This window comes from Tachysurus vachellii, chromosome 3 (assembly GCF_030014155.1).
Source record: "Tachysurus vachellii isolate PV-2020 chromosome 3, HZAU_Pvac_v1, whole genome shotgun sequence".
Taxonomy (NCBI): domain Eukaryota; kingdom Metazoa; phylum Chordata; class Actinopteri; order Siluriformes; family Bagridae; genus Tachysurus; species Tachysurus vachellii.
Window position 1 is genome coordinate 10,981,275 of NC_083462.1, and position 15,087 is coordinate 10,996,361.

Consider the following 15,087-nt stretch of genomic DNA (forward strand, 5'->3'; position numbering starts at 1 on the left):
GTTATTAATATGAATAAAAGTCAGCCAGGAGTCATAAATGATATTATGTTCTTGTTGAATATCTACACTGACGTACTGTACATGAATGACAGGTTTACTCCCAATAACATTACCACTTTGATAGAATTGCGGTCTGGTCTCAGGCACACAAGCCTGTGGACAGCTAGCGAATGAGTGTTGACATTTTTGTGTGATTTGTGGTTCTCAGAACCCATAACACATACACACCAGGGAAATAGCAGGAGCCCATGTCTGCGCTTAGCATTATCTCAAGTGTGCTGTTCACTGTAGATAAATATAAATCAGGTAGCTAAGAAAACACTTCGACCAGGCGATGTCTAAAACGCACACTACGGAAAAAAATAAACTGTCGAGTTAGCTACAATCTCCGAAACTACAAGGGTGCAAAAATGTACCTTTTATACTGTATACAACATTGAGGTAATATACCTAAGTCTTCTGTACTCTGTATTAACAATTCCAAGTGAAAAACAAAAGTACTTATTTTTTTTCTAACAGTGTATAAAGATGTACTAGTTAGGAAGGTCAAAGCCTTAAAGTTGAGCCAAAGAATTTTTTCTTTTCTGTTTTTTTTTTTGTACACAAGCCCCAGCATCTCCGAGTATAACATTCTGTCTCTCTTGACAGGTCCTGTAGTATTGTGAACAGTGAAAGAACGTAACAAATGTGGCACGTCGGGTCATTTTCACAGCCACACAGAGGTCAGACACAGAAACATGTGCTGAACTTGTTAGCAAACAAACTTACTGAGTTATTTATCTATACCTGTCAAAGTGCACTGGTGTTTGTTCAGTGTTATTTGTCCCCCCACAGGTGAGGAACGCCTGATGTGATGGTTGACGAGCGACATACTTTCCAGTCCACACTTCCAATTCAAAGCAGTCAGCAGTCTTAAATAGTGCCCTTGCCTTACAAATCCCTCATTATACCAATTCTTTACAGATTACAGCATGTCCCAGTGTTTTGTATACAATACAAAATATCTTCCATAATTGTGTGATATCACACATACAGTGTATTACATACTATATACTGTATGCAGCCTTTAAGAACGCCTTCGAATCATTATCTTGACTGATATCTGAATCGAGAAGCTGTCGCAATGCCGCGATGGGACTTTAACAGGAAATATGGCGAGCATATCACACACCCATGCTGTTGCAAAACTGGGAGCAAAAGTTGTGAGATGACTCTGTGAGAGTTTATGAAACGATGGTAGTTATGTACAGGATGACTTTACGGACATCCCGTATCGTGTGATTTTACGCACACACACTAAACATTTTACATTGTGCACAAAATAGTTCATTATGCACAGATCAGATCTGGGACCCTTGGAAACCTTTTAAAGTAATTACAGGTACATCACCAGTTTTTAAGGACCGGTTGATCTGTACGCTAAATAAAATAAAGGTACACCACATGTAATTTCCTTACTAAAAGATACATATTACATATACAAAACATGCTAACAAAACATGCACAATTAACGGTAATAACAACAAGCAACAACAGAAAGTACAGTTACAGCTCATTTCCTTTACTGTTATTTATTACAGTCATTTCTGAGAGTGTGTCCTGAAATCCTAACAAAACCATACGACAGGATTCCTATTGAATTTAGACATCAGGTAAAATAAATAAAATTGAAGAAAGATGAATTAGGTTCCAAGACTGTTGTTAGGACAGACGACTGATTACTGATCACTGAGATTATTACACTGTCAGGGAAAAAGGAAAGAGAAACTAAACTGTACCTTTCTTTGTGACTAGACAGAGGCACCAGCACATGTCCGTGTTTTGTTCTTTATTTTTGTTCTTCTTTGTCTTTTAATTGCTGTATCACATTGTGATAGGTGTACAGTGCGTCTTTAAACTGACGAAACGTGGCTGAGATTATCTTGTTTATTATCATTTCAATTTTTTTTTTACTCCATGAACATTTTACGCACAAAGAGAGGTGCAATTTACATCCCAATTAAAGTGCAGGTGCAAAAAAAGTAACTTAATTATGAAATGAATGTATTTCTTGAGATTATGAGAGTAAAGCAGCATGAGGCTGACTGTGAGAGTGTGACAGTGTGTGTGTGTGTGTGTGTGTGTGTGCCGGACGTACAGTGCGCGCTGCGCCGGAGCCGCCAGTCTGTGTGTGTGATTCCGCTGAAACACGCCTTCAGCGCCTTCTCCTGCAGCATACACGCCGGAGTGGAGCTGCACAGATCCAGCATCTGTCCCGGACTCAGAACATCCATGCAGTCGAACATGATGGACATTCAGCCTCAAACCTCTTCTGCTGTTTCCTCGTTGTTTTATTTATTTTTTTTTTATTTTTAATTTTTTATTATTATTACTGCTGTTTTCTTGTGTCCTTGCTTTAGCCTTGCAAAGGTAAAGGTTGTGCGTCTTGCAAAAGTGCATCCATAAACTCCATAGAAGTGCGGCTTCAGTTTGGTTCTCAGTGCCACACAATTATTTTTGTTAATCACGACTTAGGATCGTCGGTGCCGGTAAAACTGTAGCAGTTTATCATTTTCACTATTTCTTCATCTTCAGGAAAATGCAACAGATGTAATGTAAGTGATTTCCTGATATGTTTCTCTCTCTCTCTCTCTCTCTCTCTCGCTCTCTCTCTCTCTCCAGTGCGTAAAGGACGGTCCTCTCTCCGATCAGATATATTTTTATAAACAACGCAGAACGAGGTGAAAAGCGCGTCTCTCCTCCAGTCGATGACGAATGCCTTCTCCTGCCTCCGCACAGCTCATTTCCTACTAGATTCTTTCTTTTTTTTTTGTCGCACAGAGTGAAAGATAGGATTGCTTAATGTATGCGTGTGAACTCTCCATGAACCCTTCCCAGGCTGCTAACCTTCAAATGACCCGAGCAGCTCTGACATCACCAAGTTCTCACGCGAGCTTTAAAACCCGCCAGCGCGCCGACACGCACACACACACACACACGCACACACACACACACGCTCACACACGCACACACACACCCTCACAGACGCACACACGCGCACACGCACACACACACACACACACACAGGCAATAGTAGCGCGCGATCCTCATTAACCATAGCAAAGATCCAAAATTATAATAACAAACTTTACCCGTTAGTTAAATATTAAAACTTAAATATAGGAAACTCAGAATATATCTGGGTTTTTTTTTATGCATTTTTTTATTTAAATTTTTTATTTTTATTGTAAAACTGTGCACTTAATTCCAGTGAATTATAGGTTGTCATTTGTTCACCTAACCTAAGCAAGCAGATACTATAAAAAAAGACACCCAAGTGCATGTATAAGATGGAAGAAAATAAAAACAGCCTGAAGAAATTAATTTAATCTCCAAAGAAAGAAATGACCTTGAACGATGAAATTACATCTACAACATGGTTTAGAATGTTAGAGTGTAAAAGCTGATATTGTGTCTTTTATGTCCAGTCACATATAAATGAACAACATCAATCATCATCATCATCACTCCAGACCACCATAGCAGGGCAGCATTCACCCATTCATTCACACTTAGGAGCAATTTAGGGTAACTGATTCACCTGCCTGCATGAGTTTGGGAGTTTGGGGAGAAATGTTTTGGAAGAATTTAATTAACTGACATAAGGTGTAAACTGAAGTGCTGCAGTTTAGAATCAGCTCATCATCATCATCTACATTCTCTATAAAAAAATGCCAATAATAAACAATGCTAGAGCAAATATGAAAAAACAAAACGTAGCAAAAACATTAGCTTAAGCCGTGTCATCTTATTTCAACAATTTCCAACTCTAAACAAATATGATGAATTGTAATAAATATGACGTTTTTTAATCAAGTTGGAGGCTGGACTTGAGGTGTATGAGTCCAGATGACTCCAGGATCATTGCTGAATCTTTTCCATGCTATCAAAACACATCTTTTCTGTCGTTCTGATACAAATACGCTCAGATTCCTAACACTACTCATAGATCTCTGAAAATCATTTATAAAAATATGTATACTACATATTTATTTAATATACTATTAAATCCTGGGAAGCGATGGGAGCTGAACCTCCAGGCTTTAAATGAGAAGGTGGATTTTTTTTAAAAATCCTGTTTCTTCTGTGATGTTAAAGAACTAAAGACACTTTTATATTTGTTTCGATACAGAATTTCATGCAAACTGCTGCAACTAAAATCTGCACTCATTAAGGCTGTATATTTCTAATAACATATATATTTTTTAGTTATCCTTTTGATAGTTTTCTATAGGTTTGTTATTTATTTGTTGTCCTGTATGCGGTACACAGTATCCAAACAAATGCTTTTGGGTCTTTTGAGATTTATTGAAAATCAGATTTTCAGCACAGCCAGCAAAAACTGAGAAAAAGAATTTTTCTCAGTCATTCCCAGGGAAATGCCCCTATTTTCCCCCTTATTCCCAGGGAAATGCCCCTATTTCCCTCCTTATTCATCACTTATTTCCCCCCTTATTCAACACATCAAAGCCATTCATCACTTTCTACCTATGGGTATTTAAATATTTAATGCAAATTGCCTGTATTGGAGTTTCTAATTATTGTAAACATATGTTTCACTGAATATAATGAAATAATGTTTATTAGTCTGATAAAATAATGTACAGCGACTTATTTTCCTGAGCATCAGGTTCACATGTCACAAGTTTTTATTAAAGTGGCTTTGATTATAATGCTTCAGATAACTTTTCACCTATAAACGCTTTTCTTCGGCGCTACGGATCCAGATCAAAGAGCTGCTTTCTACCAATTTTAGTTTTGTCAAGAGCACAAACACAGCAAGCTTCATAAAGTCGTGATCAGCGTCAGGAATGAATGAACTTGTCTGTGCTGAGATGAGAAAATGAGCAAAACAGCACCTCAGGGTAGCTTCTACTGACAAATAAACAAGATGAAGTAACTCTATATACATTTACATGAATTTAAAAAAAAAATCTATTTAATGTAATATAATTTAACCTCTTACAGCTTTAAACCCCTTTATTTGTCCAGCTGTTCCAAGGAAGCGTTTACCATTTTTACCCTTATACAATTCAACTATATAACAATTTAAAAAGTTATGCTTTGTTTTTTTAGAGCAACAGAATGTCTATGCTGTTTCTCCTGCGTGTGTGTGTGTGTGTGTGTAAGTAGAGAAGAGGGAGCTACAGACCCACCACGACTATCCAAACATCACATTAGCTCATGCTCCGGCCCCACGCGTGCCGTTCTAACCTCTTATGACTTAACAGCTTACACTCAGTGCCACAACAACACGGCACGGATTTCAGTAAGCAATATTTCAGCCAGCGGAGTTGGTTAGTGTATAATTTATGTTGTTCCAGCTGAGTTAGGCTGTAACCTCTGAAGTGGAGGATTTCACTTCTTATCTCTGTGTGTGACTATAAAGATATATGCCCTGCTATGACAGGTATGTGTTGGGACCATGTCTTGTAAATGTATAAATAAATGTGGCATATAGACATGCATAAGTAATGAAATAAAATAAAAGTAACTATAAAGGACTCTGTAAGTCTATACAGACAATCTATAAAAAGATGAGATATTAATCCAGATTAAACTTACATTAGAGTTTCATTAGTAAATCAGGTTGATCTGTACACATGGTATAAACCGGTAATATGCTGTGTAGACCTGCACATGTTATTATCATATACACACTTTTGTCCTTTTGTTGTTTGCTCCAGTTTGGTTCGCACAGCAGGAGCGTACTTTGCAGAACCGTGCTCGTTTTTCGAGGAGCGATCAATCCCCCGTCTTATGAATAATGGAGTGGCTCGACAGACTAGCTGAAAAGAAAACCCCAACCCCTCTCCCTGCGCGGCACACACCGTCCCTGACCCCCTGCATCCTTCTCACTGTAATTCAAGCCCTCGGCACCAACACACGCGCACAGACACACACACACACACAGCCATTACTGAGCCCCAGCAGGTAATGAATCCACCTGGAAATCCACCTGTAATTAGAAAGCGATAATGAACCGGTCCATCGAGATTAGACAGTTTTTGGCATCACTGCCTGTTGTCTCCATTCGTTGAGTGCCAAGACTCATTCAAGCAGGACCATAAAGAGGGCTCCTGATCATTTAATAAAGCTGGACGAACCTGACGTCGTAGTCTGAAAATTCATTTAGCGTGGCAGGTTTGATAAAGCAGCAACGAGTCTGGGACTTCTCTACACTTTGATCTACAGCAGGCAGGGCATTAGCTAGTCTTGCAAACCAAAGAGTCTGGTAAAAAAAAAAAAAAGGTGCAAAGAAATTCCTACTTTTCACAGAAAGTATGTACACAGCAGATGATCAGACATAAAACTTTTTTTAGCCCATCAAAAAGAAATAATGAAATCAGTATCAGATTCTGAATGTTGTGACCAGAAACGTATACAAAAGGCAGCAGATGCTTTATTTTCCGAACCTGAGTATGATCCTGACCTGAAGGCATCTTATATACTCAGCTGAACTTTATAGAAACATAGTAAGCCGTTTCTTATCGCATCCCCTTTTAGTTAACATCTTTACGTTCTTTATCATAGTTACGCTGAAGTAACTGCTAGTTCAGTCCAAGCATCATAAAGCTCATGTGTTTTTACTTTGACTTTTCCTTATTCATAGATTTAGATGAAAATCTTTTTTTAGAGAAATCTAAGAATTATCTCTACTTTATATTGTATTGTTGGTGATCGTGTGTTTGGAATTTCAGCTCGTGTTTTATAACAAAATTCTTTTTCTCGATCTCTTTTTCTACATTAGTTGAGATTAGATTTGGGTATAAGAACTGCTTGATAGAAAAATGAAGGGATTTGATCAAAATGGGTCCAGGGATGTGAAGCACAGCCATTTATTTCATTACACAATCATAAACCACCTTAACAAAACTATTTATTTCTGACTTCTAGCAATTAGCTTAATTGGCTTGTCTGGTGAATTAAATGTTTATTCCAAGCCTTAGTTACTTAAAGACAAGTAGACTTATAAATAATGACAATATGAACCTACCATGAAGGTATAAAAAGCTCTGATAATTAGTTCCAATATTAATTGACTGTATATCTTATAATGAAAAGAAATGAATAATAGTTTTATTTCAGATTAAAACTGTAGGCCAAATGGTACTTCCAATTATTTGAATGAGTGGAGAGAGAGAGAGAGAGAGAGAGAGAGAGAGAGAGAGAGAGAGAGAGAGAGAGAGAGAAGGAAAGAGAGAGAGAAAATCTGAAGGTTGTGAGTTCAATCCCACATCCACCAAGCTGCCACTGTTGGGCCCCTCAGCAAGGCCCTTAATCCTCAATTGCTCAGTTGTAAGTCATGCTGGATAAGGGCGTCTGCCAAATGCTGGAAATGTAAATGTAAGAGAGAGGGAGAGAGAGAGAGCTATAAGGGAACAACCCAAGAGGAAATCCAAAACCAAACAATCCAAAGTAAGTACTAAGCACTCTATTTTCTATTTCCCCACTTTACTTCTTCCTCTTTTTCTCTTGCTCTTGTTCTCTCCCCATAACCCTGTTGTTTTAAAAGGAAACATTCTCACTTTTACAAAACTCGCATTATGTCAGTTCACACCTTTGCATTCCTGCATAACCGAAAAAGCTAAAGAGCAAAAAAAGAAAAAGCTAAAAAAAAAAGAAAAAAGAAGGAAGTAGGTTCTGCTCAGATATGGCTGAAGCCCTGTTGACTCTTTGACTCACTCTGTTTTTCTTTTCCTCTCTCTCAGCAGAAGCCTTTCAAGCTGTCAACATATAAATCTCCTTACAAAATATCAATCACACACACACACACACACACACACTTACTTTCCTAAACCCCTGACATATTAGGCCACAATAGGTGCTTTCTTACAGTGTAGTTTATCAACAGTAAACACTTTTGCTTTTTAACATACCGCAGTGATTAAATCTCTATTCTCATAAAATCCCACATACTTTGGAACAGTGACTCATGCAGTAAGGTTAGTCATTTTTCACCCAAGATTACATTATTAGAAAAAATGCAACTGTAAAATGAATTCAAAAACTGCTGTAATTCTCTAAAATACAACTACGGTCATTATGAATAATAAATAAATAACATGTTTATCATCAGAGATAATATTGAAAGTTTTTATCTAAATGTACTGTAACAGTGAATCCTCCTGTTCCATCTAAACCTATCCAATGGAACTGCATGCAATACATCATATAAATCAATTGCAAAAACTTATTCTGTCAAACTGACTTAAAGACACACATCTCCACACAAATACAACACAAATTATTACAATTATTACAATTACTAATGAAAGGGATGTCATTGAACACAAACACATCATTCAGCACTTAATTGGGGATAAATTAATAGATTATTTTTTATTGAGTTTAGGACTAGGAGTAAGGAGATAGATATGAAGCTTGTGGGACAAAGAATAAGTGCATGTAGCATTTGCAGTGGTGACTAAAGTGGAGTCTCTGTGTATTTGATAAGAAGATCAGGGTTCAGGCCCCAGCACAGACAAGCCACTGTTGGGCCCTTGATCAAGGCTCTTAACTCTCTGCCCCAGTGGTGCCGTATCATGGGTGACCCTGTGCTCTGACCCCAAAACTGGGAAATGTAAAAAAAGAATTTCACTGTGCTGTAATGTTCATGTGTGGCAGTAATAAAGGCTTCTTCTTCTTCTTCTTCTTCTTCTTCTTCTTCTTCTTCTTGGTCAGTCATGCTCAGTAACTGCCTGATTATCGTTGTGGTGGTTTAAATTAGGCTGTTAGTTTGATAAGATTTGGGCAAGCACAAATAATAATAATAATAATAATAATAATGATAATAATTAAAGCTGCAAGCAGCATTTCCCGGGTTCAAGCGTTTAAGGCCTTTGGATTGACATGACAATATATGTCATGTCATGCTACATATGTCATGCTACAGAGGGTGCCACAGTATATGTCATGTGAAGTACTCACCCGTCCAGTTTTCCCTAAAATAAACAAAGTCATATCCATTAGAGATGAGCCGGATACTTGGCTGAAACGAGTATCCGGTACGGATAAAGCACTTCTGCCGAGTACGAGTATTATACGAGTAATACGAGTCAATATCTGTGCTCGGATTGTAGGAAAATCATCATTGGGTATCTGATTGTGTCAGCGTTCTGTGATAGGCTAGTCACAGCGCCCCTCCCCTACAGTGATAGGCTAGTCACAGCGCCCCTCCCCTACAGTGTTAGGCTAGTCACAGCGCCCCTCCCCTACAGTGATAGGCTAGTCACAGCGCCCCTCCCCTACAGTGATAGGCTAGTCACAGCACCCCTCCCCTACAGTGATAGGCTAGTCACAGCGCCCCTCCCCTACACACATACAGATGTATTGTGTTGCTGTGTCTCGCTCTGCTCACTCACAGTCACACACAGAACAGCTCTCTGTCTCTCCCTCAGTCACTCGGGTTCGCGGGTCTTTTCCGTTAACGTTTAGGGTTTCTTCAGCTTTTTACTTCGGGTTGTAACGTTAATAATACGTACTTACTAACCAGTAGAGTTCTGGTAAACGTGGGTTCGTTCAGACGTGGTGCTTGCTTGGTAGAATGCGACTCGCATTGCGTCTCTGCCTGTCGGAGATTTTTTTCTTTTTTAAACCTTCAACTGTCTCTAACCAGTAACCAGACACTGTGTGTCTGCCACGTTTTTGCTGTATTTCATAAAAACATAAAGGTAGTAAGCTAGTGTTATAAATATTACAAATTAATTATTACCGGTTAAAGCCCCGCCCATTTCAAGACAAGGTGGGTTAGGCCCCACCCACTCCGAGTTCTCGTAAGGCAAAGATTCTGATTCTGATTCTGAGAATCTTTGAGAATCTTTGCCAAAGTTGCAGCAGCATTTCCCGGGTTCAAGCGTTTAAGGCCTTTAGGGAGTTTAAGGCCTTAAAGGATTTTCACATACACAAAGTGACCCACAAGTTACAGAGGGTGCCACAATATATGTCATGTCATGCTACATATGTCATGCTACAGAGGGTGCCACAATATATGTCATGTGAAGTACTCACCTGTCCAGTTTTCCCTAAAATATACAGTCATATCCATAAAGCGAAGAAACACAAGCACCCAGATGCAGAACGAGTGACCCGCAAGTCATTTCCTGAAGAAAATGTGAATGTGAGTGTTTTGATATGTCACATGTCCATGTTGTGCTAACTTTTTGATTTCGCTAATTTTGGGGGCGGGGCTATGTCATCAGAATACCCGCAAGAATCAGAATCTTTCTCAGAATCAGAATCTTTGCCTTACGAGTCAGCACAACATTGGGTTTTTGGACTGTTGGTGGCGCTAGAGGGCTTTTTTTATATAGCACCACCAAGTGGCCAATCGCCGCGGTTTTTGAACTGTGACCTCAGTTTGACCTCTTTCACATGTGTCCCAAGTTTGGTGTTGATAGCTCATTTCGTTCTTGAGTTATTGACATTTTAGTAAAACTGGCTCCTCACAGTCCAAATGTTTTGGGGCCCCTTAAGCGAAAAAATTGACATTGAGACTCCAGAGAATATTACTGCACTGGATTGGTCTCGACCAGGCAAAAAACCTAGGACTAGTTAGCAAAAGTAGGTTTCGGACAAAATGCACTATAGCGAAAAAATTTAATGGTGGAAATGAAATCGGAGATATACGTTTTTTAAGTCATGAGCCACGGATTCCAATGATATAAAGCACTTGAGATTTGGACATAGGGGTTTTAGGGGTTTAGGGCCCCAAATGGCCCCAAACTGAAGCGCCCCAAATTGTCCGATTCCGCTGAGATTTTGGCCCTGAGTAACTGTTTGAGCTCTCTAGGCCTTACGGTTTGGGCTGCACGACCGTTTCTAGGGCGGAATAATAATAATAATAATAATAATAATAAGAAGAAGAAGAAGAAGAAGAAGAAGAAGAAGAAGAAGAAGAAGAAAAAATTATAATAATAATAAAAAAAAAAGGAAATAAGAAGAAGAAGAAGAAGAAGAAAAAGAACTAGAACGTACATGAAAATGTGAATGGTGCTTGCACGTGGCAAGTTCCCCTCATCGTGCTGAGTGTTTTGATATGTCACATGTCCATGTTGTGCTAAATTTTGATTTTCATGTGATGTCACGTGACCAGAATACATATGAGGCAGTTACCCTCATCGTGCTGAGTGTTTTGATATGTCACATGTCCATGTTGTGCAAATTTTTTAATTTCACGTGAAATCACGTGACGTCACGTGACTTCATCAAATTACACGTGAGGAAGTTCCCCTCATTGTTCTGAGTGTTTTGATATGTCACATGTCCATGTTGTAAAAAGTTTTTTGATTTTGCATATATTGGGGGCGTGGCTGTGGCACAACCGAAAGGCCAGTCGGTACACCAATTTAAAACTTTGTTCAGAGTATCACCCTAAAGGAGCTGGACGAGTTTGGTGTAGATAGTTCAAAAGCTTGCCAAGTTATAAACCTCCAAAATTTATAATGGGAGCCTATGGGGAAAAAAAAGGCCAATTTGAGACTCGGTACCGAAAGTACCGGTACTCGGATCGCTTAGAAAAGTCATAGCACACCTCTCCTCAATGAGCTGGTCAATTTGACACCTCATTAATGGGTCTAGGACAAAAGCTGTGGGACAAGTTATGCGCCGAAGTTTTGTCCGGAAGAGTATGCAGGATAGTAAGAATGTTGTTTTGCAAGCACCATTAATAATAATAAAACAGTTTGGTCCAATAGGAAGAAGAAGAAGAAGAAGAAGAAGAAGAAGACGAAGAAGAAGGAAAATTATAATAATAATAAAACGGTTATGTCCAATTAAGAACTGGAGTGATGTAGCTGAAGTTGAGGAACTGTCAGAGCCATATTTATAACCAATGCTTTATAAACTTTACTGGAATATAATAAAAGGGTTCATATTTCATTCCCAGTATAATTCAGATAGCGACATTGTGTTACACTCCTACATTGTAGTGTCTTACACAAAATGACACTAATCTTACTGTAACACCCAGTCACATGACTGCACCTACACGTGCTCCACTACAACATATGAATCTGTGTAAAGATTATCTCTCTGAACATAATAACACAGAAGAGTGTGTGTTTGTCTGCGTGTGTTAGGAAAGAGACCAATTAAAACATGGCAGGAGCAATAAACAGAGCTCATTTTGAGAGGCGAAGGCTTAAGCAGCTCCTGCGATGGCTCCCAAGCTGCAGTTTCGGCTCAGCGTAGATGGCGTAATTACACTTCAGGCTAAATGCCTTAATGGGACGTGTGCTATTGTTTACACTTACCAACCATACGGACCACAGTTTGAGCCGCTGGCACGAGTGGGTATAGGTGTGGGTTTTGATATCGGTGGCATTTACTGTATAACTTTAAATCTACTTTAATTGTGAAGCTTCAAGGTTAAAGCTTGTGTGTCACTCGTGCTTGAGTGAATGCTGCTGGTGGTGAAATGAAGAAGCGGTGGGTGTTTTTTTTTTCCCATTTTGTTTTCTTTAACAAAAAAAAAAAAACACCATGTCACGGCGCAGCTACAGCACTAAATTAAACCTTGTGTAAACTATAGATGTGAATTTACTGTGTAACTGTTAAGGGAAAAAAACATAATCATGAACTTCCTTAAATCCTGATACTAAAATCCCCACAATTTAAATAACAAGTCCTTAAATAAAAACCAATTCCTTTTTTAAACCTCAAAATGAAACCAATTACTATGTAGCTTAAGATGATCGGTAATAAGTGAATTTATTAAACGTGTACTTCACTGCTATCTCTCTTGGCTCAGCCTGAACGCACTGGTTTTAAAGCTGAGGTAATAACCAGAGCTCCATTAAGTGTTGGGAACGCAGCAGCCTGGCGCATAATGGCTGAACACAGCAGACTAATTCAATCAACCTGACCCATGGGCAGCCTAACTGCATCACCGTTAAGCATCTTGATTTTATCAGAATTATCGAAAATGACAAGTGAACTTAACGTGAACCAGGAGCCAGGGTGGGAGCCCAGTATTGGCATTTCTTAATCTAGCCAGCCTGGTGCCAGAAAATCAATAACACTGAGCAAGATCTCTCTCTCTCTCTCTCTCTCTCTCTCTCTCTCTCTCTCTTTCTCCTGCAAGTCTTGTCAGGTCTGAGAGCAAATTTAGGACTCCACAAAACACAGGAGAAGTTGTTGAGAGTGGATAAATCAGAAGAAAGAGACACCAGAAGACTAAGGAAGAAGAGAAACAAGCTAGACGAGAGCAGAGAAGGGAAGAGAATACGGTAAGGAGACAAAAATAGGATGAAATGATGAAAAGAGTGAAGATGATGAAAACAGACGAAGGAAAAGGAATATTGCACAGACAAAATTGGGGAAGCGAAGATAAGAGGAATACAGGAAAAAAGCCAAGGAAAAAACTAGAGAAAAGGAAAGGAAGTTGTACAAATAAGAGATATATAAAAAAAAAAACCCAAACATTAACGTATCCAATGATAGAGATTTAAGCACTTCTGTACGTCGCTCTGGATAACGGCGTCTGCCAAATGCTTATAAATGTAAAATTGGAGGCTTGAATTGGAAATGAGAGGATTAGAGAAAAGAGAAGAAATAATACAAGTAGACAGGGAAAGGAAGAATTGAAGGAGAGAGGACTGGAGAAAAAACAACTAGATGCGAGGAGAGCAGTGGACAGGAAAGGAAGGAATAGTTGCACAGACAAGATAGAGAAGAGATAGAGGAGTGAATCTGAATTATTACAATTTGAGAAAAAGGGAGACTTGAGACAGGGGAAAAAAATAATGAAATGATGACAGAATAGGAAAAGTAACCAAACTAGAGGAGTGGAGTCAGAAGAGCAGACAAGAGGAAAGGAGATTCAGTAGAAGTGATATAAGACGGAGGGGAAATGGAAATACTAAGAGTGTATTATTTTCTTAAATTAGAAAAGAAAAGAAGAACAGGAGTCACCCAGAGGTCATGAATGAATGCATGCTCTAGTGATAGCACATGGTTACATCAAGCAGCATGCTGTAGACTCACACCAACCCCTCACTCCTCTATCTACATTTTCTCCTCCCAAGTTTTTTAGCAAAAAAGGAAGAGTAAATGTGAGCCCCAAACCCGTCTCCCCACTTCCTCCTCCCCCTTGTTTCCTCAACACCCTCCTTTTTCTCCTTTTCATGCTCTTCTCACAGTATCATCCCCCATGCCAGGCTTTTCTTCTGTCTTGCAGTAAGGCATAAACAGACATACATTTCTCCTTCTCTCACAAAAACATCAGCAAGTGGGGAGAAAAAAAAAGCGAAACCATTTCAGAGTTTGTGTTTTCTCACACCTCAGTTGCTTCAGATGAATGGTTCAGATGGGATAGTAAGAGAGAGCGAGAGAGAGAGAGAGAGAGAGAGAGGGAGAGAGAGAGAGAGAGAGAGAGAGTGTGAGACGAGGGGTTGGGTGGGGGTTCAGGATGTCTAAAAGCTGTGAGTTGAGTTCTAATCTCTATTAAATATTGATCCATAAATGTCCTGTACAAGTATACAGTAAGACTGAAATGGATTTCATCAACATTGCACACACACACACACACATGCACACAACACACATGCACATACACGCACACACACACACAAACACACGCACACGCACACACACACACATGCACACACACACACGCACACACACACACACACACACACACACACACATACACACGCACACGCACGCACACACACACACACACACACACACACACACACAGTCAAATAAAATAATTTTTGCTCTCTTCTCACATCCAGACCTTACAACTTGTAAAAAGAGCAATGAGAATAAATCACAGGTGTTTATTACTTCTCCAAGACACTTCCCTTCGTTCTAAACAACACCTGACCACACCTCTGCTGCCACAGGTATCTAATATATTCATCTATCCATCCATCCATCAATCCATCCTACACAAAGGGAACCTGAAATATATCCAAGGTGAATTGGGGCATAATGCAGGGTACCAACCAATCACAGAGCACAATTACACACACTCACAAAGCACATGTCGTTGGACTGATGGAGAATACCAGAGTACCTGGAGGAAGCTCCTGAATCACAGGA

At 39.3% G+C, this 15,087-nt stretch overlaps 1 protein-coding gene across 2 annotated transcripts in view; it reads right to left on the minus strand.

The window, feature by feature from the left end:
- LOC132842821 (retinoic acid receptor beta-like) overlaps positions 1 to 15,087 on the minus strand; it is a 145,355-nt gene that overhangs the window by 55,909 nt on the left and 74,359 nt on the right. Inside the window, exon 1 of one of the 2 annotated variants that reach the window (XM_060865705.1) lies at positions 2,138 to 2,688. The exons of the other annotated variant lie outside the window; for it this stretch is intronic. Within the exon in view, the coding sequence (XP_060721688.1) occupies positions 2,138 to 2,294 (157 nt within the window). The 5' untranslated portion in view covers positions 2,295 to 2,688. Of the gene's footprint in view, positions 1 to 2,137; positions 2,689 to 15,087 lie in introns of those variants that run through there. 2 annotated transcript variants of the gene reach the window in all.